Genomic DNA, 27951 nt, shown 5'->3' with positions numbered 1-27951 from the left:
GGACTACCCTCCACCTGTGGTCGGTGGAGGGGGTGTGCCGGACCACCGGCTAAAAACCCACCTAGTGTTGCCACCAATTACCTTGTGTCGAGGGCACGGGTATCGCCAAAGCATTCTTCCGCACCCCCGACAGGTATTGGCCCGCCAGATGTTTGAAGGCGGGCCCCGTCACCGTAAGTGGCCATCAGCCAGCGGCCACAGTGAACTCAACTAGGAGAGGCGCGCGCAACACTACGCCACCGTCTCGAGGCCTGTTTCTGTTCGGACGACAGACGCCCCTAGTCTGTCGCCCGCAGGCCGCAAGCTCAATCCGTCTCGCGTGAGAGAGGAGGCCTCTGCCCTGCAGTGGGACAATAAAAAGGTGGTAACTAGGTAAATAGGTTAAAATAAGAAAACTGTAATGGTGAAAATTATTTCTATATTTACAATTAATATCAAATCCAATGCACCAATAAAAAGTATCACATTTGCTAATACTGAACTGTGCTAAATTGTTCAGAATTCCGTGCCCTCCCACGGAAAAATAAAGCTTCGGCTATGTCAGGTAGTATTGTCTTTGGGATCATTCTTTGATTTCTCGTCTTTTTTCTGTGCTGCTGACTGAGATAGAAGGTCTTCTAGTAATAAATCATTGTCTATCAATTCTGTACTGCCCGTTCTCTGTAACAATAAAGACAACGCTTAGTAAGTTATTAAGTTCCATATAACACAAAAAAATATTGAAATTCAAATTCCCAGATACACTAGAGCACATTTTGTTCCTGCAACAGTTTTACCTAACGTAAGTTCAGTGTGAATATTATTTACATTTATTTATTCTTGCACATATTTATTACATTTTTAAATATTAAATAAAAAGTTGTGTGAATTATTGTTAACGATTGTGTATGTAACAATGATATAAATTATGTTTTTTTTACCTGTTGCGCGCTCACAGAACGTGCCATGAGTTTCTGTAAGTATTTATCTCGTCGATGCTGTTCGCGTATGCTACGCAAACGGTCAAAATCGTCCAGTTCCGGATCCTCTCCGCCATCTGCCTCATCCACTGAAATTAAATAACTTTATAGTTAGAACATATGAAATTATATGAACTCGTTAGACAATATGCATTTAAGGATAACGCGAAAGTAACTCTATATTTAATATAGAGGTCAGTGTAACTAATAATAACTTCCGAGAACCAACCATTTAGAATTTTAGTGATTGTTCATAGAATGTTCGGATGCGAGCAGCCGAAAATCGATCTCAGTGGCGTGCACTTGGAGAGGCCTATGTCCAGCAGTGGACTGCTATAGGCTGATGATGATGATGATGATGTTCATAGAATAGGTACCTACTTAGTAATAATGTATACGGGAATTCCTAAACTACAAATAAGCTTCAGTCGCAGTCTACTGCCTTTAGAGTCCCGATTCAAGCCTTATGTATAATCTAACTTGGTAAGCTAGGCTCATAGTAGATACTTGATTAATTTTAAAAAGGTAAGTAGTATAAACATACGCAAAGTCTGGCTTCCGGCAGCACTCAACGAGGGGCCAACATCGCTGTCTAGCCGCGGTCGCTCATTGGGCAAGCTGAAGGAGTCCTGCGTGGTGAGCGACTGCGCGGCGGGACTCAGGTCCCCTCCTTCACTGGGCCGCACGGCCCATGGTGTGGGCGCAGATGATGATAGCCGAGTATCTGTAACAATATTTTATGTTTTATAAACGAATAGGTACAATTTTAATCAGTTAAACAAACGAGGAAATAAGTCATGAGAAAGTGCTTAGCTAGGGAACAATAGAACATAGGCAAATTAGGTCTTGTATACAAAATATGGTAACTTTTTCTTATGTTATAACTTTCATAAATAACAAATTACTTTCAGCCTAGTAGGCAAAGTAATTATTGTGCAATTCTGTGTTGGTTATTTATGGACTTATTACAATGTGCTCTGAGATGATATCATAAATTATTCTCATGAACACTATTAAGTAATTAGTATGGCAACTGCATCGCATGTTGCCTTGTAACAATTTAGCACTGAATGCGTTAATATTTTTCTTTAGAGGATTTATTTGTTATCTTTCCTTTACCTACTGACGAAATCCCTGATCATAAATTACCTAATTGAAATAGAGAAACATTAATCACATTTTATACGCAAATATTGAGGTCATTAGTAAGTATAGTTATTATGACGCTTATTTAATTACTATCTATTACAGCAAAGAACAGGAAAATAACAATAAAATGGTAAAACGTACTAGAGTTCGTATTGTTTGAATTCCTGGAAGGTACATCCACTGGGTCACTTGGGGCCGGCGTAGCTTGGGTGAATAAGCTCATTGCTGTTGGCCTGAAAAACAAATCATGTGATTGTTCAATCATTATTCACCACTATAATCGACGATGGCTTCATATTTTAAACAAATTATAGTACCAAATTATTTAAATTTAAATACTTATACATTAGGTAAACGCTACTTAGGTAAGCATCTATGCTTACAACCACAGCTTTGAACCAATTTTAGGTCATGTTCGTGACGTAGGTAAGTTTCATCATCGCAATCACGTTTAACATCTCCCTGATAACAAGAAAACGTATGACGCTATTCATACACTTAACAAGGATTGTTTGTTCACAATACAAACACTTATTAAAATGATTTGTACGTTAAGTCATAAACTTGTCAGAATGCTAGTTTGCCTATTCATGAACCTGATTGAAATATCGTACATTGGTATAATTTATACGTACATACATACGCCAATCCTAATACGTAACTTATTATCATCATACCTACAACATAAAACGGATGCCTAAAAATAATTTTTTACCTGGCTTCAGGTCGTTTCCCCATGCTGGTGATAGTCGCCTGCTCATCGACCTCTTCAATGATATCATTAGCTATCTTCATACTTCCCCCAGCGGCCGTGGCGGGTTTGTTCAATGTCGGATTGCTGGCAGATATCGTGAAGCGAGAACCTGTAACATTCATATGCATAATCACTTACTAATTACATACAGCGAATCATCTGATTAGCGTGTTAAACTGTTAATTTGCTTTAAACGAAGATGACGTAAGTATTAGAAGGATAATGTTCTGTGTTAAACAATAGACTGGGCGGGAATGTAGGTATCAATACAGGGGTGTGGCAGGATAGATCTGTATCTAATCTGCGAGGGGATAGTTCAACGTCGTCGCGACGACGCCGGTGACGTTCATCCGAGACTCGGGTACTATCTAGATATTATCTATCTAACGTCTAAGCTACAGTAGTGTCTATTGCTTTGCACAGTTAGATATTAGTTTGTTTAAATGAAAATTATTTCTATTAGATCGACTTTTAGATTGAAGTTAGTAGTATCTAGCCTTTAGATTAATAGCTGGTTAGTTTACTCTGGGTGCAATTACAGTGCCAAGGAATTCAACTAACTTAACTATGAGCATGTTATGTTAGTTTGAAATTGTGAAGTTACCATCGTGCTTCAACAGCCTTAACGTACCACCATCAGTCTGTGTTGCCGGCGCGCCTCTCTGGTCTTCCTTCGAGAACAATCTCTTTAGCATAGACGTGACGGAGTTGGTTCGCGCCATGGGAGTCTGTTGTAACGACGCCATAGAGTTTGTGGAGCCCATGGAGTTCCTATCGTCACGTTTCCCGCGCTTGCTTCCGCGGTTCACGATAAAATGAATGCCAGACACAGCGTCGTCGTTCATTTGTAGTTGCTGTTAACATAATAATAAACTTTAGTGATATTCAAAAATGGCAAACATTGTAGGTATTGAATATATGCTGCTGCACATTTAGGTAGGCACATAACATGCTACGCTATTTCAGGAAGACAGATATGATCGATACGGAATAATATACTTAGAGATAAGATTGTAGCCGGATAGTAGAATCTTTTGTAAAACGATCACGATATGCTATATACAGCCACAAATACAATAGAATAAGAAAGTCAGAGCTTATAAGTAACACGTACACCTAGTTCAGTTCAACACAACGAACAAAAGATACTTCAACATTGATCGTCAAATACACAAATAGAAAAGTTTAGATAAGAGTAAATAGAAACGTTCTGGTAAAACGTTCACATTATTGATAACAAATCCAGCCTTTTTGTGAATTTCCATCTGTGACGAACACGTGCCTTCAAGGCACTGTTACATAATATGCGTAGCCTGGCGAATTAATGCACGCATTTATTCATGCATAGAACAAAATACAAACATAATAATTTATTCGGTTTTCAATTTGCCTTTATCAGGTCTTGGTAATTAACATTGGATCAGATAAGCCATCTGCATAAAGTATTGTCAATAGAATATAGTAAACCTATTTGCTCAATACAGTTTTGTTAACACACTTTTAAATTTACCTACCTATAGGTTAGTTTTGTTAGTAATTTCATACAAGCTTTCTTAGTAATTGTTATCAAAAAATATTATTTATTAATAATGATGATTACTAATTATCTTCGCAGAATAGGAAAATGCTTTATAAGAAATCGTAAAACCCGTGATCTGGGATTATTAAACTGATAACTACTTGTTAATAACTCGACAAATATCCTCAAACCGTCCTTAATTAGGTACAGCCACTCTAATCAATGATAAAGATCGAAATGAATAAGGAAAAGTCCAAACCATTAACGTTAACACCGACACACTGCGAAGCTCCACTTAGTCCGGGCGTGCAGCATGCTAATAAAACGGGGGAATCTAACCTCTGGGGGGTCGAACTTGTAACTCACGGTGTTGGAAGGGTTCATCTCATCGATCTTGACTTGCGAGGGCGCGGACAGCACCATGCTGCGCTGCCGCACGGGCACGGCCACGCGCGCTGTCGACGGCTCAGGGTGCTCTTCGCGATTGTTCTCCGTCGCTATCGTGTACGGCAGCTCCGACGGGAACACCTCGTCCCAGTACTGATCCCTTATCAGTTCCGGGTGCTCATGGTGCATCTCATCCACGATCATGTACGAAACCTAATCAGAAAAGCGTGCATACTCTATCAGTTGCAATCAAAAGTTAATTGGCAAACATTATTAACGCTTATGTAAATACACCCCACCTGCAAATCTCTGTCTATCAGCCAATTAACTTCAAAGTCGTCATCATCCTCGCCAAAGGGATTAATTAGAGACTCGGCCACTTTCAGCCAGCCCATATAGAAGAAGAATTCTAGCGTAGTAAATATAGGAAAGTAAAGGTCGATATTACTAATGTTGGCGGAATCATTGCGTTGTAATTTATTGTCGACCCACTGACTGCCTAAGGCAGATGTTATAAAATATGAGTATACTGCTATGGTAACTACCTGAAAGGATAAACGATTTATAATTTTAGCAATCTGTTACATAACTGACAACTGCAGGCAGTTAGAAAATAGGACAGTGACAAACCTGAGTATATACTAAAGGTACACTTATGGTATCGTAACTAAGGAGAAGTCCCGCTTGTCCTCTAAATTTATTTAATTCGTCTATAATTGTCTTAACAGCAAAATCATCTCTTATTCGACCCTCTTTACGGGCTCTCGTTACTATGCTGGTTGCCCAAACAATGGGTAACCTGAAATTATAAGAATTATCTTATGATGATCATTCCAATAAATGTTTAAGTACTGTGATAAAAAATTTAGGTATTAGTCATGTACTTAAAATGTCGCAACCATCACCTTTTATAAACTCGTTTCCTGAACAATTTATCAGTAATTCTAAACATGAAAGATAACCTTATATGAGGCGAACAATCAAGAATGACTAATTTAATTGGCATTATGTAATGAAATAGGCAGTGTAGTATACAGGATGTAGAAAGGGGCTTGCTGACACTAACATACAATGCATGTAAACAAGACAATTGTAATTAAATACTTGTGCTAAAACGTGTTTTATGTATAAAACAGCTGCTATCGGCACTTTAACGCAAAAAGTGACGTGCGAATTTTTATACACACCCTGAATAAACGTTTATCTAAATTTTTGATAGCCAACGTTGATTTACAACTTGGTTTAGTATTATTTGTATCTAAAGTACGTGCAAAATAATCTATTGTAACGATGATGGATGAATAATTGGCGCAATGGTAGTACAGCGTTAGGGACGTTCTTGCGGTCAAAAATTATAAAACATATTTTTATGTGAAAAATCTATGGTAAGTACCTATATTGCAAACATAAATATTTTCAAAAAAAATCTTACCAATGCTTCGAAGGCTTCGGGAACTTGTCATTTAGATTATCGAGGATTGTCTTTTCATTTTCTAATAGTAGACCAGCATCTACGAAGTTGTTGAGTGTGGGGAACCGCTTCTTGACGCGGGGCGATATCATGGTGAGCACCATTGTCAGGCAGAGACACACGTAACGGACGATGGTCCGCCGCATCAGACGCCCGCGCTCATCCTGTCCTCAAATAGCATAATATTAACTAGATATGTCTCGTCTGTGAAGTCCATTGCAGTATTTTACACAATGCATACACATTCCTGCGTGTTAAACATGTAAAACCTAAAGAGAACATTATGATATCATTTCTTGAAAGATCAACATTGTGTATGTAGGATACTATAGTATCCTACACCTACTATACTACCTACTATAGTATCCTATACCACAGAAAGAACAATTTCATAAATTGTTATTGGTAATACCGTAATTAGTTGACCAGTTTTATGAACCTACACTACATCCTTTCCGTGTCCTTTCCTCATTTGATTTATGTTACATATTATATTTAAATATTATTCGTGTAGGTAATTAATGCAATCCTATTTTCGTACAGCAAAACAAATTATTTATAGAAAGGTATTAATCATTTGTTGTGCCACCGTATCTGCGTTTTTTCGGAATCTAACTCACTACATAGATCAATAGATGACGTCATCACGTTTTTGCCCTATTCTGTCCTGAGTACCCAGTGAGTGACTGAGCACACAACTTAATTTCAATCTCAAGGCTATTGCCACTTCTAATTGTGCGCACACTAATTTTCTGTTTGTTTGTAAGTTCTTAAACATTCGAATTTTGCTTTGTTTCTAATTAAACGAAACTATATCTGTCTGCATTAGTAAGCCAAACGTACAAGATGTTTCTAATTTTTAGTGTAAATTTAGCAATGCTGCTTATTTTCGCTTCGTCTGCGGCTACGGAGGTACCACGAGATCAGCTGTCTATTTTTATAACAACATATAAATTAGACTAAATTCTGTAAAAATTGATTATCGCTGAACGGAACCACCAAATTATGATAACCTTGGCGTTCGTTTTAAATTCATTATCAGTGCGAATTTCAATGCCTGGTAGATTACGATGGACCGATAGTCAATAGCGATATAACATTTCCTAAAACTATTTTATCAGCTAAATTGTACTATGACTTACTTCTAATATTACCGTCGTAGTATTTGTGCCACCAAAAGGTTTATTATCACATAATTCACTTTATTATACTTTACGTAATATATGAAGAGATAAGATTACGGCCTCAAGATTACCAGTTACAGTCTATCTACGTAAGTGTCGTCTTGTGTCATATGAATGGAAGAATAATGACTAGGAAATGAATGATAGGTAACATTATGTACTTACTTATATGCAAATGTTTTCTTAGGTAACATTGTATAAATTAAAGGACATAGAGGCAATACCAGTGAAAAACAACCTACTGACAGTTATCTTAAGAAGGGAACTTTAAAACATCAATAGATTGCCGACTAGGTAATTGCTACAACAACCATGCAAGAACAGTTAACTCACTACTAGATGCACCGATTAGTTAACTACTACACTAAACTTTGCTCGACTTGTTTACTGAAACATTGTAAAGGTCAAATAAGGGCAATTAATATGAGGGTCAAAGGTAAACGTACATTTAAAAACTCTCTAACGTACCTATAACGTGAATGAATTTTCCACAAAGCACAATCAAGGAGAAAACTCGGTTACTCTGGAAAGACAGTCCCAAGCCAAGCTGATAATTGCCGTAATATCTCTCATAAGGAATTATTTACATTCCTGCTAAAGCAAAAATGTATGTTGTACTGTGCTATGCCACGAATGAAGCCACGTAGATAATAGACAAGTTCTGTGTAATTAGTGAGAAAAAAACCGTACAAATTGTTGTGCTGGCAATTTGGATCCATAGTTTTTTTTATTTATCATTCAAATAGGGAAAAGGCTCGGAGGATGATGATTCAAAATATCGTCACAAAATAAAGGTAATTTGGGTTTCTCTATCGTTATATGTATTTCTTCCACTTTAATTTTTCAAATGTAGTGTCAACAGTGTAACTATTAAGTACTAATTATTGTAACTTTTGAATGAACATTCGTTTTCGTACATACCTGCCCATGTATAGTGGCTGAGACGAACACAGCAATAGAGTCGGGCCAAGGAATGGTCGTGTATTGACTCCACCATCGGTTCATTACCACAGTTACATAGAACCCTAGTACGAATGACAGAGGGATCACATTTCCATGAAAACTGCAGTAGTTTACAACGCCCTCGAATACCCTGCGAGGAAGAAATACAATTTTATAGATGTTGTATAGTTTGTTACATTTAAATTGAAAGTACATATTATTGAATGGCCATTTAACTTCATTGCACATTGTACCTCGTTCATACAAATGTGGGCACAAATTAATGGAAGAATTTAACAAATGGCGGCGTGCATATAGATCATTACGAACGTGAGTAGCCGTAACGTAAATTATACTTGATTCACAATAAAATATTTTAATGACCCTCTAACACGAAGTTTTCAGAGTATTTCAATGCTAAGTTTTGTATGAAACTTTCATGCACATTGTATAGAATAAATTAAAAACAGACTACCAACTTCAAAGTCAGAATAAGTCTGCAAACGGGGCTAAATAATTCAGTATAGGGACTTTTTCACTGAAATCGGTTTTAAACATTTGGCTTCATAATAAAACAATCCTACTTTTGTGGCTATTTCCAATTATCGAAATAAAAATTAAGGACAGTCTTACCTTTTAGAATGTTCATCTAGCAATAGCCGATATGTCAAATTGAGTACATAGTATACAAGCAGGAACACTAGAAGGTCCAGCCAAACTAATTTGTATATACTTCCGCGCCATCTGAAAAAAAAAGACATTTTAATTTGGGTAAATAAAATTAAAATAAACCTGGAAGTGACGTGAATCAGCTTTTCGGAATTTCGGATTTATTCAAATGCTGATTCAGACTAGTTTAAACTAATATAGGTAATAAGGAGAAAGATTTTTATTGTTTGTATCCATATAATATAGAATTGTTCAAATCGGTTCAGTGGTTTCGGAGGCCTTAAACTACTGAACCGATTTGAAAAATTCTTTCACTGTTTTAAAGGTATACCCTTCCCGTACATATAAGGGAACTGTTGGAAAGATACACAGGACGCGGATGAAGCCGCGGGGAAACGGCTATTAGAAAAAAACGACAAACAAGTAGATTTATGATTAGTTTATAACTACTGTAACTTTAATTTCGTCCACGCATGATGATTTTATGTCATTCGCAAGTTTATTATTATGCGTAGAGCTGTTTTATAGCCTCACATTCGAGTGTGGATTACGTCATCCTGATTGACGATCGACAAATAAGACGATGAAAATTATTTTAACTTCCTTATCGAGTAACCTCTTTATAGCGAAAATGTAGTCTTGAATGCAAAATAACTTTTCAGGAAAGAGTTTCCTCGGAAGAGACGTGGTGGCCCAGTGGGTAAAGGACCAACCTCTCAAGTATGAGGGCGCGGGTTCGATCCTAGGTCGGGCAAGTACCAATGCAACTTTTCTAAGTTTGTATGTACTTTCTAAGTATATCTTAGACACCATTGACTGTGTTTCGGATGGCACGTTAAACTGTAGGTCCCGGCTGTTATTGTACAGTCAACTTCAGGTCAGTGGTAACAGTTTTATAGGAAAATCGTACTTATTACTATTGAGTTAAGGTGCATGACAGTTACCACTAATGTGCAGTCTACTGTACATCCTTGGCAGTCGTTACGGGTAGTCAGAAGCCAGTAAGTCTGACACCAGTCTAACCAAGGGGTATCGGGTTTCCCGGGTAACTGGGTTGAGGAGGTCAGATAGGCAGTCGCTTCTTGTAAAGCACTGGTACTCAGCTGAATCCGTTAGACTGCAAGCCGACCCCAACATGATTGGGAAAAAGGCTCGGAGGATGATGAGTTTCCTCGGATACTAACATATATTACCTACAACGTTGCATGACCTACTCTACCTGATTAAGTGCAAAATACATGCGAAATACCCGTCTAGGTATATCAGTGGTTGCTGGCTACACAAATCATTATTATTGATTGACTAAATAGGAAGTTCTAGGAAAAACCGCAAAGTGAATAATGGTGCATTACTTTGGCACGCTGCTCCAAGTCAGAAATATTTTTGCTATAGAGTTTATTAATAAGGTACACATCTAGGAAGCATTCATTAGGTATTTTTGTCTTTGCATATTACTGTCTGTGATGTCTCCAGCATTTGATATCTCCAGCACTGCATGTGCTTAGTTGAATCTTTTTTTGGGTGTCTAGTCAGAGTCTGCAATACCTAACGCTGATGACGAATTAGCTAATGTTTTTTTATCCACAATAGATCATCTGATGCATATTCTTATAAGTTAGAGTAGGTATATGTAGTTGCAGTGCCACACACAGATCTGATTACCCACTTAGAAGACAATGGTTTAATTTATCGCTCCGACTTAACAACAAGTTCCATTTGTATCGGTTTAATAATCGCGTTGGTTTTAAGTTTTAACCTTGAGTGTGAAGATACAGCATACAGCTGCTGTCGTGTTTGTGTTAGTCGTGCAGCACGCGATCACAACTAAACACGTCCGTATTATTATGATACAGTATGTCGCTGTGTATTGTTTGTGCCAAAATAATCACAACCGATCGCTTATCTGAGAAAGAGACATGAGATAATACCCTTTGATTTGATAATAACTTTGACGAGATAAACATAAGTCTGTTGAGCTCACATAGCTTAATACACTTCAAAATAATCTGACACGACTTACGTAAATAATCAAAATTGTTCTTTACTTAAACCGAGCAATTAACTTAATTAATAGAACTAATTACTTTGGAGCGCCCCGTGCTGTTGTAATTTTAGTTACACTTGGGATTTTCGCGAGTGATTGTTGGAATACTGCTAGGTAGATAGATTAAAATTGTATCACACCTTACTTTTTTACTTACAGCCGGACATACCAATTTAAAAACATTACATAACTTATGTAAAGGACTAAGCATCTAACGGTTTACATTGTTCCTATTTGTTAATTAATAGCTATAAATATTTTAAACTCACACCAGGAAGAAAACTCGTTTGGAATATTTCACTTTATACGATAAAGCATCATAAAACGTCTCTTCGGTTTCGCGCCACGCCATTCCGCATTAGAACTGAGCATTAACTGACTCTCAACATGAATAAGGTCTACCACCCACTTCAATATTGTTCGCGTAAAAAAAGTCGCGCGAGCGCAGCTCACCGTTTGGTTCACTCAGAGGCCAACCCAACTCACTACAAAGCCGCTCTTTGGAAATGGTATACTTCACAAAACGTAGCACGTAGGTGTTCTGTAGGCACTGAATCATTCATTTAAACTTTTATTAACATTCACACAGTGGCATATTGCATATAAGTGGCTCAATAAAAAAATCGATGCTTGTGTACGAATTGCAGGGAATCAGAGATGAATACCAATGTTTATTTAGTGTTATACCATTTTAACTATAAGACAGTTTATAAGGTTAATCCAGTATTTTGCAAAGAATTTTAACTATTCTAAAATACAAATGGCACTGATACGTCCTGAATTCATCTGCTACGAAAACATGCGTTATGTTATCATGATGATACATCAACACATCGGCAAGTGTTAAATCCATCAGTCTCAATTAATCTAGACTTATCTAATGTCTGTATTCCATATTATCTGTACATTTAACAAACATGAGGTCAACAAAGACACAGACAGCCAGGATATTACGTCATCCTGCGGCACGCTTAACGTTTGGTACCGCATTGTGGGTGGACCGGATTGAATACACCTATCTAGCTGCTACTTAAAATTTAAATTACGTTACATAATTAAAGCTGAAAAAAGGACGAGATGGAAATTCCAAAATCGTAGTGTTAATTGACGAGTTTCCTTGACACATTGTTGTCAAACGCGTTGTCGGTGTATCGCCACCACGTTCCACATTTGATTGGACCATCCGTGAATGACTCAAACCAAAATCAAGATTTTATTCACGTCAACAAGATCGATTTGAGTAATCTTTTGTAGGAAAATTAGAACCGGTTTTGGGTTTAAAAATGTCTATGAGAGATGAGACGGGGCGTGAAGTGTTTTTCTATCTGCACTCAACTGATAAATGAATCAACGTACTCACGTAAAAAATCTTGAAATAATAAAATATACATGGTTCTCCGTTAAGCATCCATGCATTACACTGACAGAATCAGTTTAAGCATTTTTGCCTCTTCGATCTGGCCATCCATATTCATAATCCAATACTCGCGTTACAATTACCTAAGCAAAGGCAACACCATACTTTTAGTAATCGTATTTTCTTAATAAAACAGTTAACTACTTGTTGCTTATTAGAATAGTTAATGAAACGAAACACATGCCATTGTTTACATGTTTTATTTTTCACTTGCTGTTTCTCGTGGTTTGACTAGAGAAGAAACTTCGTCCCGTACTTAAATTAATATGGCCTATGTCACCAGGGGATAGTGAATCTTCACAATAGTAAAATAATTTCTAATCGTTTTAGTAGTTTCGGATCATTAGGAAACAAAGAAAAACGGATCTCTTTATAGTAGATTCCCACTTTAACTGGATGTAGTGTGTTTCTGTGGTGGCCTAAGCCTCCAAAGATTACGAGTGTGCGGGTTTGATTATATCTTGGACGCCAATGTCTGATAAAAATGGAATCCTGGATTCAAGCTTGGATTGGATATGTGAATGTGCCAAAATGAGCTGTATTGGAGAACAAAGCAATACAGGATAAAACTTTCGGAGACTGAAACATATCATTCTGCTGATTGAAATTGCCCTAAATTACTATAAGTATAAGTCGTCCGGTAGTCATGCATAAAAAAATATCGCAATAAGTGGCTTACTCATTTTCTCATATTGCAATGCAATCAACAACCTCTTGAACATCCTCAGTGATAATGACGATTGTGTAAGGTGTTTGTTTATCTACAATGTAACTCTCTAGGACTGTATCTGATAAGTATACCTGCGTAACAAGTTCAGTGTTGATGCGGAATGCCGGTTGTATAGCAATGACTAACCTAAGCATCATTTTTATTTTCAAAGTCATCATCGAATTAGTTTTGAGATTTTCATACCCTCAAAGGGATTTTTTTCGTGGAATCGATCCTAACAAAGCTAACACGCGACTACTGACTCTGGAACAACATCTCAACTATGTAGGTAGAGCATAAAGGATTTCTCAACACTAAACAAGGCATCCTTGCTCCAAAATTATCTTCTTGCTGTAAAAGCCTTGTGGCAATAACACGTCTTGAGGTCAGAAGCGTTACTACCTACGCAAAAACACTGCAATAGGCTAAGTAGATCCTGCTTTGCAACTGTATACTACAAAATCATCTAATATTCCGTACATCAAAAAAACATTTCCGACCTGATCTTTCTTAGCTGGATGATAAAGTACTGCCCTAGCAGAATACCCACTTTCCTAGAACTCACATTTTGGATTGGATAAAAGGAAAATGTAAGCCGGAAAAATCCTTTTAGCGTGGGTTATTAATTAACCTTAACAGTACCTTGGACAGTACAATTATTGTCCATCATAAACAAATAAGAGAAGCTGTTAAGCTATGATTCAATGAAAATACAAAAATGTGGAAATGTGGAGCGGATTAATGTTAGCACGATTTTTCCAGAACAGAGTACCTACAAAAAGTCTGTGCTGGAAAAAATTGATAAACTTTATAAATGTATTAAATATCATATATAATTGAAATTCAAGTAAAATTGACACATGAAAAATACACCGATTTGTCCTCCTTCTTGTAACGAAGCTTGTCAAGATGCCAAGGAAAACTTTCAGACGAATTTCGCATTATAATTTCGATGTTTTGTGTCACTATTAATATTAAATGCAACATGTCAAAACGAAACACGTAAAGATTCAATGACAAAAGGATGTACATACAAAGGAAATGATGAGTGCCAAGCTTGTGCGGTTAAAGCATAAGGTGCAACGTACGTTACGAAAGTGGGGCTGGAAAGTGCAGTGGGGCTCACTGAATAATATATGTCCCTTGCCTGGCAACCACGAAGTAAACCATTTCGTATGGCGATTGATTTCTTCGTATACGTCGGAAACGGTTGGGACTTCGATAGTTACTAGAATTTAATGCCACTTTCCCATGGCCCGATACGGGTCGTAGGCTTATTACTTATTAAGCACAGTGAAGTTTTTAGAATGGCAACTATCTTTATTTGTTCCTACATTGTTTCAGATATTCCTGAACACAATTTCAATACTATTTCCATAAATGGTGCATTGACCTAGTTACAAATATAAGCTTAATGGTTCCCTGTCTTAAACGGAATATCCTTTTAGGAACACTTTGTTAAATGCCTTTTCGCCTTTCAAGACAAAGGAACCAAAATTTCTAGAACATCTACTTCCTTCCTATTAACCTACAATCATATTTGGCGGGCACATTGCACACAAATAAATCTGAAACGTAAGGGACATCTTTGTCTACATAATTTTATGTATATTATAGAACTTTGAAGAAGAGGTTTCAAATTGTTAATTAGGTAGATATAATTATGAAATCTTCGGTCTCTATCTTTTCTTAATTTTTGAAACTAAAAAATGCATTAGTGTAAGTGTAGGTTTCCTGAAAATTTATTGCATTAAAATGCGTTTTTAGTGTAACCTGCCCAAGTAACGACCAGAGAAAACATTACCATGCATCGAAGTTGTGAAAAAATCCACCATTTTCCTACCAAATAAAAAATCTGGATTGCATTTTTTTGGTAGATAACTTGAAAACTGGCCAAGTGCGAGTGTTACTCGCGCATTAAAGGTTTCGTACCGTTAATAATATCGAGGAAAAGTCGAAAAAATATCACGTTTATAGTATGTTATTAAACATTTATGTTTCTATTTTCAGGATTTGCTGTCATAGATACAAAATTGTAACTGTTTAGAGGCAGATAGAAAGATACAGCTTGGTGGCAGACGAAAGGACAAACTGCAGAGCAATAAATTGAAAGAAGAGATGAATCGACGATTGTCTTATTAAAAAATGTACTTACTTCCATGCAAGCTGAGATTGGTCTCTCGACGTATCACATAATGTAAGTAAACACTATCACATATTATCTATTTTTATGTACCATAACTTATTACAAAATATGTTTTTCTTTCCGGTTCTACTAATACAATAACTAATTTTCAAATAAACTACTAGCGGTAATAAACTAGATAAGTAAAAGCATGTTAGCGAGTTAATCTCTAGTGAATAATACTTCATACAATCAAGTTTTTATTGACTCTAATATTTTTAAAGGTAATAAGGCTTTAACATAAGCATTTGGCATGACACGTAGAGGTGCGTTGGGAAAACATGGGTAAATAATGGTAAAATTGCTGGCCGTATGACGGAACTGCCCCACCTGCTTGCATTGCTATATTTACCAGGCAAACACACGTCCTCGACAAGCCAGTCATGAAAATGCTCTTTTTTCGTGTGACACAAGACCAAGTTTATGAGACATAAGCAAACATTAGTCATTTTCAACGGAGCGGAACAGATGAACACTGAAACAATACAATGTTACGTTGTTGACGTTGAGGTTTTCTAGTGAGATCGTAATTGATAATCTAATTTTTACACTGGTTATGTGCGAGAGAATGAGACGTAGTCATATTATGCGTATTCTGAAGTCAGTAGCTGCGGCGACAATGTATCGATCCATAAGAGCGACGACCTTTGTGAAAACATTTTTTACTCTGCAATTTCAAACAATCCCTAACTGGCACTAGTCGGATAATATATTGCTGACCCCTATTTACTATAAAAACTATCAATTCCAGTTATTCTCATGACTAACTAGGTTGGTTGAATGATTGCACTACTGTAAATGAGTCAGACTTTAGATAACACATGGTTCTGATGATACAACTGAGTGAAAAAAATGTAGCTATGTAAGCTACAGTTTATTATTTTTGTGGGATACGATTGTTCTAGCTATCAAATTAACCATGTCATTTCGTTTGTAGAATTCACGATCAAAAAATTGTTTGCCTGTATGAGTAATTATTAGATAAAAATCGTATGTCACACAAGGTTGAAATAAGATCAGATGCAAACAGACCGTCAGAAACTCGGTAAGCAAACACCTCGGTAGTTTCCATTGACGAAACAAACACGTGATCTTAGCAGGTAAATGACATTATGTTGTAGCTGCCATGCCTTACTAACAAGTTGTGCACGCAGGCCCAGCATAGAATTAGAGCCCAATTTTATTGGAATAGTTCGTAGGTTCATCCTATCGCAAGACACCTGAATCCTACTGAAACCTGTGATTTTCTTATAAAATCTCGCTGAAAATAATACGGTACGATATTATTTCACCAGTTTCCTGTTTTATGAACACAATGATTGATGTTTTTCTAAATAAAACAAGATATTTATGTACTCGAACATACATAAATATTGTTTATTTTGATATATGGTTCTATTTATTTACGAAGCAACACTTGATAGATGACTATATTATAGGTTTCCAACCAATTCTTTGTGTTGCTTGGGCTTTGTAAGGCACTAACATTGTAGCTTCTAGGTACGTTAGTGATTGAAGGCCCTTCTTTCATTAGATTGCTCTTCTGAAAGTTTCTTTGAATTGTATGTGCCAATCTTTGAGTGTTTTCTTGATCCATGTTATCTCTATACTTATAAGCATAGTTAGTATATTGTTGGCACAAAAAACGAGTTTATGTAAATTTTTAACTAAAATCCCATGTCTTGTTCATGAACAACAAGAGCAAGACATTTTTTCCATGAGCAATCCGTACAGACATCGCTCGAAAATCGGTAGCAACAATTTAAAATTTAAAACTAGAGATTAAATCAATGCTTGTCTCGAGACAGGTTCCTTGCGCCTCCACAAGGGTTTTATTTTTCCCTGTTTCGGTATTTTTCGAAGTCGATTTTCTATTTGTTAATTGATGTTATTTCTGCGTGCGGCTGAAGCAGTTTCCTAAGCGCTACTATTATTATATCAAGAAATATCAACATTTTCAATAGGTTATGGTGTTGAAGTGGTAGAATCTATAAAATTTACTGAATAGCATCTTAAAGACAGAATTCCAAGTCAGCGAAAATTTCAATGACTTAAAATTGCAATTTTTAGTTTCGCTGTTTTGTTTGTATACTCGTAATACTACGGAAATATTGATTAGGTACTATTTAATTTCTACAGGCTGTACTCTACCCAACCCTACTTTAAATACATTTACATAGTAAATTGTAAATTGTAATAATATCCTTGTAATCTACATCTAGGACTACAGTATAACGAAGGGGTGTACCTAAGTTAGTATGAATTTTAACCTTAATCAGTAGTTTTTCTTTTCATCCTGTCCCTCAAGGAAGTGGTTGTTGATTTACTTGCTTTTCCTTCATAAGAGAACCTCGGAACTTGGTTATAAAACGTCACCTGGTAATAAATATAGGTATTTGTTTTCGTTTAAGGTACAAATTATGTTGTTGTTGAAAAATAATTGAACTCTGAATGTGAGTGCGAGTCGTTTGCGCGAGCGCCCAAGGAAGAGCGCGGATACGGATCCCTCAAAAAGGTACCTTTCCTACAGTAGGTATGAAGGTAGGTACATTTCTCCTACAGTAGCTTGCTCGACCGAATTTGGCTAATAGCGTTCTCAAGATAAACATAAGTTATCTAAATGAACGACAACATGAAAGTTATAAGTACGGCAGTACTGCTAAATCACCTTTTTTGAAGTTGGTACAAAATAGGTACTATGGCGCATGTGCGGGCGAGGCCAATCCGCCTTGAGTACCTACTTAGGAGAAGAAGAGGCCTGTGCCCTGCAGCGGGACAATAAAAAAGTTGATGATGATGCCCTTGGCGTGAAATGGCTTCGAAACTACGGAGCAGCAGAGCTATTTTTGGTAAGTAGGTACCTATGTGATAGAACTGAATTGGGAAAAAAACAACTTGTGAGAATTTTCATTTTTAGGGTTCCGTACCCAAAGGGTAAAACGGGACCCTATTGTTTTCGCTCCTCCGTCCATCCGTCCGTCCGTCTGTCACCAGGCTGTATCTCATGAACTGTGATAGTTAGAGAGCTGAAATTTTCACAGATGATGCATTATTGTTGCCGCTATAACAACATATACTAAAAACTAGAATTAAATAAATAATTTGGGGGGCTCCCATACAGCAAACGTGATTTTTTTTTCCGTTTTATAAATCGACACGGAACCCTTCGTGCGCGAGTCCGACTCGCACTTGGCCGGTTTTTATTGTTGATCATTTGACGAAACTTATTGAAAACACTTTATTGAACTGTACATCCAATTTAGAACAACTAAAGTAAACAATAAATTTTATAAACAAAGACAAGTATTCTTTTGTGCATTGTTGACAAAATGAATTAGGTAACTGAATGGGTAGTTTCATTTTAATGTAATGAATTATTCTATAGGGTTTTTTAATAACCAATAAGATTGCACTTACTTGTATAAAACTTTTAGGAAAGTACCGAATCCACGGCATGTTGCTACTTCACCGGTGTACGTTACAGTCATTGTTGTTTTTTTTTATATATAATGTAAGTGTTTTCGCTTTGCTATATTATCACAGAAATATATTAAAAGTTCAATCAGCACAGCCTAAATCTTTTTTTAAACTTCTTGAATTCACAAATCATAGTTCGACTTTCACTTAACACTATAAAAAATAATGAATAAATAAATTGTTTAAAGATGCAAAGTTATCAGAAAATATATTTATGATCTGAAATACTATTCGGTATAAGATTTTAAATAAGAATGAAAATAAGAGATAAATTACATTAATATTAAACAACACGCATCTAGTAATAATTACACATATCCATACAATTCACACCTCACACACTCAACGAACAACGAAAACAATGAATGAATATGAATGAACTTCCTTCACTAACTTCAGACAACTTCACTTTGGTTCACTTGACAACATATAGCACAGACAATGTACATTTATGTTGTCGATGGTCACTTTCATGAGGATTGCATCCTTCAAAAATTACCCTACTTATAAAATTAATAAAATGTACACCACGGTGGTGGGTGGATTGCATAATGGGGTGGATGAGACCCGTTTCAACATGCGTTTATTTCTAATCGGGACGGGGGCTTGTTACAAGTCATATTTTGTAATAAATATCCATCTGGATCTTTTCCAGGTTTCAATGGGTCAAAAGACTGATGATGAGATATCACAAGAAGTCACGTTTAGCCCACATTTATTTGATGTCTGTTTTTTTCCTGCTAGCTTGTCGGGCCCAACCATGGCCCAACTAGGGTCAGTATAATGCCCAACACTATGTAAAAAAAAAACACAGAGAAAAAAGCAAGATGGCGGACTTCAGCTTCGATTCTTTATAAAATTCTGTAAAGTGCTCGTTTGCATGTTATTATATTCAATTCCTAGGTACTAAGTCATCAAAAAAGAACAAATTTCTGGTGAATTGTTCTTTGTTCAGTGTAGAGCATTATTTATGTGTACGACAAGTAACTTTCACTATGAGTGAAACTGCCAACAGTGAAGGTGCTTTAGAATCGGAGAAGCCGGTTCATAATGATGATGTACAATTCCCGCCCTTCCCTGGTATATTGATAAACTTTGATACATGATAAGTATAATATACATTTATCTGAAATGTACGTTCATAATCCCTTACTGTCTTTTAGATCCTAAAGATGATGATTTCGATGATGATATTGCGGAAGATGAAAGAAATTACTATAGAACAATCTTTAAAGGTAAAAAACCGTATCTTTATCGTTGCAAGTTGAAACAAACATTATTATATATGTTAAAAGTGTTTGTAAACAAACTACTTAATACTTTGATGTTTCAGACATTAACCAAATAAAAGGTATGAGATTACATTGTACGGCTTGCGACCGTCACCTGGGGTGTGCACCACGAAACGAAGTGCGTATGCGAGCTCATCCGATGTTACGCACTTTAGTTTGTCACAACTGTCACGTTTTTTATAATAGTGGGGAATTTGAAAAGGGAGATGATGGATCAGAACTCTACTGTAGATGGTGCGGCCAAGGTGGTCAAGTATATTGTTGCTCTGACTGCCCTCATGTATTTTGTGCGGTAAACAGTTTTTCCATTGTTTAAAAATTACTAACTTATTCAAACCACTTAACTACAACTTCTATTTTTTTTTTCAGAAATGCATCAGACGTAATTTGGGAACACCCAAAATAAAAGAAATTGAAAATACGGATGATTGGAAATGTTTTAAATGCAATAACAATTGTTTGTGGGATCTACGTGCATTATGTTGGGCTGTCTTGCGCTTCTGTGATCTTAAAAATAAGTAATACTAGCTTTTTGATCCATTTTACTTGAAGAACCAATTCTTGATGATCATTTATTAATAATATATAACATTATTTATGCCTTTTTAGGATAGTACACCAAACACAAGATACCCAACTGAAAGAAGCATATAAAAAGGACTGTGCTATTGACTATTCTGAATGTTGTAAAGCAAAAAGTAATAAAAGAGTACAAAAGATGGAGTCCATAAAGAAGAAGGAAATTAAAAAAGAAATAAAGAAGGAAGTAGAGCCTAAACCTCCTCTTAATATTATTTCTAAAATCCCATCTACAATACAGGTATATATTTAAGGAAAAGTTCTTTATCCCATAATTAAACAAAACCAGGCCTAGCCTGGCATCTGTTACCACCTCATCTGAAAATATCTAGTAATTTTGCTATTGGATTATAATCTAAGAGAATAATGTTCATGGCTGATCAACTTAAGTCTCCTCAAGTTTTAAAAAGATTCTTAGATATACAAATTTAATTTGTTCTAGGTGAAAAAGTTTGCCGCTGTAAATATAGAAGAATCTAAATCTGAGAAAAAACCTCAAAAACGATCAATGAGTCCAAAAATCAAACCAGTTACAGCAAAGACCTCAATCAATACTGCACAAACTACAAGACTGTTGAACCCTCTTACAGTTCCACCACTAGCAAAAAAGATGAGGGTATGCTGATTTTGATTCATTTTGTTGCTATGGTAATGTAATATAGTACACATAAGGCAAATTAATGCCCAGTTCCTATAAAAGAGAAACAATTTGTTCCCACTATTTCTACTGCTTAGTTCTACCGTAGAACTAATGGGAACCTTTTTTCCCACTAGTTCTACTATATGAGATGTAACAAAATAGTAGAATTTGGAAATTATGATTTTCACAGGTATTCTCACTAGTTCCACTAAACATTTGCAGTAGAACTAATGGGACATAATTTTGTTCTACTAGACGAAGAAGTACAGTCGAAGGCTTGGGTGACATCTCGCCGTGTCTGTGGTTATCTGTACATAATTGTGATTCCCTGTGAAAATCATAATTCCCACTAGTTCTACTATTTTGTTACATCTCATATAGTAGAACTAGTGGGGAAAAAAGTTCCCATTAGTTCTACGGTAGAACTAAGCAGTAGAACTAGTGGGAACAAACCATTCTATTCGCTATGTGCGCGACGGTGGCGACGCGTAGCGTTTGCAACATTTGCGGATACTGTCAAATAATAACCATGTAAACATTACAATTTTCATTGCAAATTTAAATAAAACCAAAGATTAAAATAGTATTATTGACATTATTTGAGTGCAATTTATTCAATAGTTTTACTATGAAATGAATATAATAATATAAACCGGGTTTGAAACATCCGCATTGGTTTCCAATTTCTGCCGTGCTGTGCGCTGCGGTCGTTATGTGTCCGCCACACTCGCTTTGCACATAGCCAATAAGCCCCTAATATATAATATAATATGATACAATATTGCTGTCCATAAGAAAAACATATGTTTTTGTAAAGAAGCCATTGCTGCCCAATTTTTTTTATATGTATAGAAATATTTGCAGAATGAAAATGGGATTTTTGTTTTAGCTACCAAATTCACCCATGATGAGTAATCCAGTTCGAGTAACTGACCGGAACAATATAACTACATACAGTCGCATCAGGCCTAAGCCACCTCATCCTATTGCCATTGCTAATTGTAGTTTCAATGGCTTTGGTGCGAGTTTATTTAGTACTGACAATATAAATTTATCTATAGAAAGTTTAACACAGGTAACTAATATTTTATGGGACTGCAAAAGTACCAAAACATAACCTTTTACAAAAGGGTAATGGTGTATATTTTTTTATATATTTGTTCTTTGATTCAAGGGTTTAGACATGTCAGCTGTAGCTGCTTTAACTCAAAATTCTCAGGATGATGATGTTGTATGCACTCCTGATTTTCCCCTGGAACCTTTGTGTGAGGTAAATATAATCCTTTCTATATATACTATATCGGGTGTGTCATTCACAATCACATTAAATCATATCGCATATACTTTATGATATTCTATGGCGAATAGTAAAAAAAATAACCTAATCCATTCAGTGGTCTAACTAACCACAAGAGTCATTTTTCGTTTTTATAATTTACAACATCATGTGTAAAGCAGAGATAAAGTTAGGAGTATCATATGTTTTGATCAGTTGACCGCTGTCAGTTTTCAAGGGAGAATTTCAGTTGTTTGTAATAACTGACTTTTATATGGTGTTCTAATTTTTGCACATTTTTATTCCATTTACTTTGTTTGAAAAAATCATTTTTTTATTTTTACGTATTTTTCTTTTATCTTTGTGTTAATCGACATATATTAACCAGTATATTAACGTATTTCATTTAATGTGATTATGAACGACATACCCGATATATGCCAAAACTGCTGAATGGCTTAAATTAGGCTGACTTTTCTTCAGATACGGGAAGTGATGTAGAACATGTGTGGGACATCAGGGAACAGCCAGTATTCTACATATTGTATATAGCTTATTCATTTACTTAATACAAATGTTTCATACTATTAAAAACCATTTCAGGTTACAGAAGACAACGATGATGATGTCCAGTGCATAACTCCTGGTCCAGTTGTACCTCCAAAATTTGTTAATCCTCCTCCATTAGTACCCCGAAGTTTAAATAATTTATCAACAGAAATAACAGCAGACAATATCATTCAAATGACAGATAATGATGTTACCGTTAATGCAGCTACTGGAGGACTGAAATTTCGTGTGGATCCACAAACTTTGTCATCTAACAAAATGTATCGGCTGCCTGATGGACGTATATTTGCAATTAACGCCAATCCATCGATGCCTGGAGGTTATTCTGCTACTATAGTAGCGGTTACTGAGCCCACTACTGGTAAGGCAGTGCCTAAGGGCGCAACATTTGCAGCAAAACTTAGTAGTGTAAGTACGTCAACTCCTACACCTACTCCTAAACCAACTCGGAATATTCCTCGCATTTTGAAACGAAGTACGCCAAAGTCTGCGACTGCAAGAAAATCGTCAGAATCTTCATCTAGAGAATGTGATTTGAACGTGCCTGTTGAGTGGTATAGATACAATTTAATAGATGCGGTTGACGCTTTGGAATATGCACTGTCAAGGCTTCACAAACTGAAGAAAGACACTACTACCGTCTACTTGCGGACACGCTCTGTTAATGAAATGCGTAATCTCCATCGGACATTAGACCGATTATTGGGTACGTCATCCAGCAGATTTGGTGAAATACGTGAAAATCTCAATAAAGGATTAAAGCAGTATGTTCTCCGTAAGTCTGGCAGTAATGCTAACAATAGTGAAGACGACGATGACGTTGAAATATTGCCGGATTTGGATAACGATGACCCAATATTTATAGACGAAAACTCAGTAGAATCTGCTATGAACGGTAGTGAAAACCAAGAGGTGGATTTGACAGGTGCTGGTAGCAGTGAGTACAATGATAGTGGGGAAAATAGTAAAGTTAACAACTTTTCCAATATTGTAATTGATTCCTCTGAAATTGACAATGAGAACAGAGAACACGGTGATGTACTAGCAGTCTTAAGTCACAATGTGCATGCCACAGAAGACGTATTAACAAGGCAAGACTGTGATAATGTAAAGGACAGTGATTTAGAGAAAGTAAAAGAATTAAAATCTGAGGGAAAAGTAAACGAAAACAAAGATACTGATTTAATTAATAGTGAGAACCATGATAGTGAAAATGAGTCTGAAACTAATGCTCGGGAAAGTAAATTGGATAACAATATAAAAATACATAGAGCTGACAAAGTAAGCCATGAAGAATCTAATGAAATAAAAGGAAAGGAAAACACTGACATAAATATTGGAACTGAAACTGTGAGCAAAGAAAGCATCATTGCTAATAATGGCATGGATGATGGTGCCATAACACTGACATGCAACGAAGTAGCTATTGAAGATGATAAAGAAGGAAATGGTAATAATGATAAGGAAGCTTTACTCAAAGAAGATGAGAAGGTTGAAAGTGAAAATATAGAAGATGATATGAATCATAAAGATTTAAATGAAAAGGCTGATAGTCAAGATAGTAACGATAAAGTCCAAGATATTGAAATGAGTGAAGAGATGATTGAAACATTACTGAAAGACGATAATTTAGTTGATGAAACAACATCTAGTTTAAAAAGTAAAGATGTTGCAGAAGTACTGAAAGAAACCTAAATAGTGTACATTTTATATTATCTTGTATTGGATAAGTAAAATAATATACCTACTAATTAAACATAAGATAGGTAAAATACAATAGGTTAACTGTGTTAATAACATAGTGGTCAAGATTTTACTGTTATATTACTCCTCCATATTAACAGGGCGGGACTTCATAATGTCACCGTTATAATCAAAGTGGAATAAATAAAAACATTGAACAATAACAAATATAGCATTGTATACTGTGTAGAGTTTAAACAATACGTTACATGTTATGTAGTTTTTTGTGATGCTTTATGTCATCGTCACAGCAGAAAGAGGCGTATGTACACAATATTCCCTTCAAATAACTTAGCTAAGCTGTAGTTGGTCATTTGGCACTTCGCGAATCATCAAATAGGTTGATGTTTCACAGCGTCAGCCAGGCGTAGGCAAAGTGCTGAGGGCGACTGCACGTACCTACTCACGCACATACATACAAACAAGTAGTATAGCTGCGACACGTATGGTTGACAGCAGCTGGCTTTCAAATCTCATAGTGTTAAAAAGCATTTACAGTTCATTCTAAACGTAAAGAAAGCCCGCAGTTATTTGTAAGTTTTTTACTTTGCAATGAAAACAATAGTTAGGTATAATTGAAAAGGTACAAAGTACTAAATTTTGGTTTCAATTTATATTTTGTAGTGACATACAAAGAGTTGAAAGAGTAATCAATAAAACCATGACTACTACAGTCGATGGCACACAGTAGCCTTATTAAGCTTATTATGCATTTTATTTAATAACCATTTCTTTCATTATGATTGTGATAAAGTACAGTTTAAAATTAGCAGAGCTTTTGTTTAATATGGTGTCTTTATTTATAGACCTTAATGTAGTAAGTAAACGTATATTTGTCTTTATTATGTTTTCATAACAAAACTAAAGAATTTCGATTTTGTATGTATAAAATGGATGAGGTATTTATGACACTATTTTGTATTCTCAAAGCATATTTCATTTTCATTGAATAAAATTATAGAAATCATCCACGTGGCTACATTAATATATGAATTTTCGTTAACAATGTCTCTTCCCCCCTTGAGGATTTCTTTAAGGTTCATTTTGGACGCTGGCTGCCGACTGCAACTGTCAATCGCACGTGCCGCGACTGCACGAAATCGGCCGTAGCTGCACTGGTTTGCATGTATTTACATGAAACCGTTCTAGATCGAAGCGGCAGCAGCATGTGCAGTCGCTCTAAGATAGCGACCGAGTGTCTGCAGTCGAAGCAGATGCGGTCGGCAGCTAGCATTCTAGACTCGCCTTTTGTAGAAATCACTATTAGCAAAATTTTGAACAAAATCTTAGAATTAAAGGTAGCATATAATTAATTAAAGAAAAATACAAAGATTTGAAGCGTGATGTATTTAATTTATGATTGACTAGACATTATTATAATGTGACGCACATATACATATTTATAGACTTGGGGGATCGTAAAGAGGAAAATTTATATCTGATTTTATTTACCTTTAATTCTGAGGTTATGTACCTACCTACTTAATTGATTGAGATATATTCAAAACAAAAATACTGGCACTAATCAAAATATTACCTCGTTCTGCCTTCCATTAAAAAAAAAACAAAGTCGAAATATATGTTAGAACTACTAAGTTTTAGTTCGGGGCTGAAGCAAAGTTGTGACAGTTGCTTCAGGTACACTTCTAAACGCCTTTGTCGGTGGCTTATTTTTAAATTTTTTAAACAAAAAATTTACAAAGCTGCTCTGAAATTGGTCATTAGAATCGGATCCAATCATGCTTCTAGCTATTATATTATGAACAGGTATTCATGACGACCATAACAGCCAATTGTTATCTTAGGAAGGTTGGGGGGAGGGGGGGGCAGTATTGCTCAACCTCTGTGTAAATACTTCATTGACTTATTATACTTGCAGGATCTGTTACATAACAAGGCAGATCATCCTTACTGTGGCGTGGTTCCTTTTCCTTGATCAAGATAATGATTTTTCTTTTTTTTTCCATAGAGCTTACATAATGAAAAATGTTTTGGGTATATTTTTAAAACAGTATTCTAAACAAGATTCAACTTTCTTTAGAGAGCTTTTTATTTTTTCCGTATAGTAGAACTAGTATTACCACACGGCTTGTTGTAATACTTAGTTGCCCTCCCGCTCATATTATACCCGAGCTTTTGTTATTCCCGAGTCTAAAACTAAAATCAAGGGCAGGACACATCTTGACAAGACAATATTTTTTTACGCTGTGAGGAACGTTGAATCTCGCTCTTTCATAGCTACTTCGAAAAATTACCTTTAACGTGCGCTCCAATATTATGTTTGTGATATCTGATAAAGTGACTCTTGTAGATTTATTGAATTGGTAATTTTTAAAAATAGACCACTATGTGTAAAGTACATTAATTGGTATATAAAATATAGGTAGTTTCTACGTTCTTTGCTAATATTTGTACTTTTTCTTGAAGAAAACGAAAATGTAAATATTTATATTATTCGTGGCTAAAGCTCAACTCACACTGGCGCTGTGTTGAAGTGAATCTAAGCGTCAATCTGTCAGAATCTATTTCAGAAGGTATGAAAAATTATGTGCATTACATTATGGAGCCAAGTGCGAATTGATGAAGTTTCAGACTAACGTTTGGATTCGCTTCAAGTCTCAAGTGTTCGTTGATGAATGTAGGTAAGCCAGTAGAATAGATTTTTATGTGTTTGTTTTATTTGCTTGATGTAAAGTTAATCGGATGGTCGGCAGGCAGGCCCTCCGATCTGACCAGCTACTGCAGCTAAACTGTTAGAAGTAAGAATTATAAAACCATCATTTTAGTATTTGTATTTTTAATTTCACCTATATCTTCAGTTTAGTAAACAGCTGAAGCTGGAAACTCGCTCACCATTCTTTCCACTTTTATACAAATCCTGTCTTATACCCATTTATCGAGGAAGGTCTTTTCGAATTCGTTCTCGCGGGTCATGAGGCAAATATGAATAGGGTAGGTATTGTCATGCACAGGATATGAAATAAA

At 35.9% G+C, this 27951-nt stretch overlaps 2 protein-coding genes across 8 annotated transcripts; one reads left to right on the top strand and one right to left on the bottom strand.

Moving 5' to 3' along the window:
- Window positions 1-400: 400 nt before the first annotated feature.
- Window positions 401-19249, bottom strand: LOC110372272 (bestrophin-4). Of its 7 annotated transcripts, XM_064036734.1 has the most exons (14): window positions 19143-19160; window positions 18807-19019; window positions 8999-9109; window positions 8345-8516; window positions 6201-6403; window positions 5399-5567; window positions 5068-5313; window positions 4721-4981; window positions 3467-3716; window positions 2824-2971; window positions 2250-2341; window positions 1504-1683; window positions 921-1048; window positions 401-660 (listed from the first exon to the last, which is right to left on the bottom strand). In XM_064036734.1, the coding sequence occupies exons 2-14, from the start codon at window positions 18875-18877 to the stop codon at window positions 541-543; spliced, it is 2151 nt and encodes a 716-aa protein (XP_063892804.1). In that variant the 5' UTR covers window positions 18878-19019; window positions 19143-19160; the 3' UTR covers window positions 401-540. The 7 variants fall into 7 exon arrangements, with proteins under 7 accessions (XP_063892804.1, XP_049696885.2, XP_049696888.2 ...); XM_049840928.2 differs by having other exon boundaries at window positions 18807-19249; XM_049840931.2 differs by having other exon boundaries at window positions 3494-3716; window positions 18807-19247.
- A 410-nt stretch (window positions 19250-19659) lies between these two features.
- On the top strand, window positions 19660-27754 carry LOC110378234 (transcriptional regulator ATRX). Its single transcript, XM_049840924.2, has 9 exons — window positions 19660-19946; window positions 20030-20101; window positions 20200-20450; window positions 20528-20676; window positions 20768-20978; window positions 21180-21353; window positions 22267-22452; window positions 22552-22647; window positions 23257-27754. The coding sequence occupies exons 1-9, from the start codon at window positions 19862-19864 to the stop codon at window positions 24916-24918; spliced, it is 2886 nt and encodes a 961-aa protein (XP_049696881.2). The 5' UTR covers window positions 19660-19861; the 3' UTR covers window positions 24919-27754.
- The last annotated feature ends 197 nt before the right edge of the window (window positions 27755-27951 follow it).

This window comes from Helicoverpa armigera, chromosome 10 (genome assembly GCF_030705265.1).
Source record: "Helicoverpa armigera isolate CAAS_96S chromosome 10, ASM3070526v1, whole genome shotgun sequence".
In the NCBI taxonomy this organism is placed as follows: Eukaryota; Metazoa; Arthropoda; class Insecta; order Lepidoptera; family Noctuidae; genus Helicoverpa; species Helicoverpa armigera.
Note: the sequence above shows the minus strand (reverse complement) of the source record. Positions and strands in the feature narration are given on the sequence as shown.

Excerpts from the sequence above, each read along its gene's own strand:
- LOC110372272 (XM_049840927.2), bottom strand. The coding sequence starts at position 11,430 with ATGGCGTGGCGCGAAACCGAAGAGACGTTTTATGATGCTTTATCGTAT. Across the intron at positions 6,404-8,344 it reads CAGCCACTATACATGGGCAG|GATGAGCGCGGGCGTCTGAT; the intron begins GTATGTACGAAA and ends ATTTGAGGACAG. Across the intron at positions 3,717-4,720 it reads ACAAGTTCGACCCCCCAGAG|CAACTACAAATGAACGACGA; the intron begins GTTAGATTCCCC and ends TTATGTTAACAG.
- LOC110378234 (XM_049840924.2), top strand. The coding sequence starts at position 19,862 with ATGAGTGAAACTGCCAACAGTGAAGGTGCTTTAGAATCGGAGAAGCCG. Across the intron at positions 20,451-20,527 it reads GCCCTCATGTATTTTGTGCG|AAATGCATCAGACGTAATTT; the intron begins GTAAACAGTTTT and ends TTTTTTTTTCAG. Across the intron at positions 20,677-20,767 it reads TTCTGTGATCTTAAAAATAA|GATAGTACACCAAACACAAG; the intron begins GTAATACTAGCT and ends ATGCCTTTTTAG.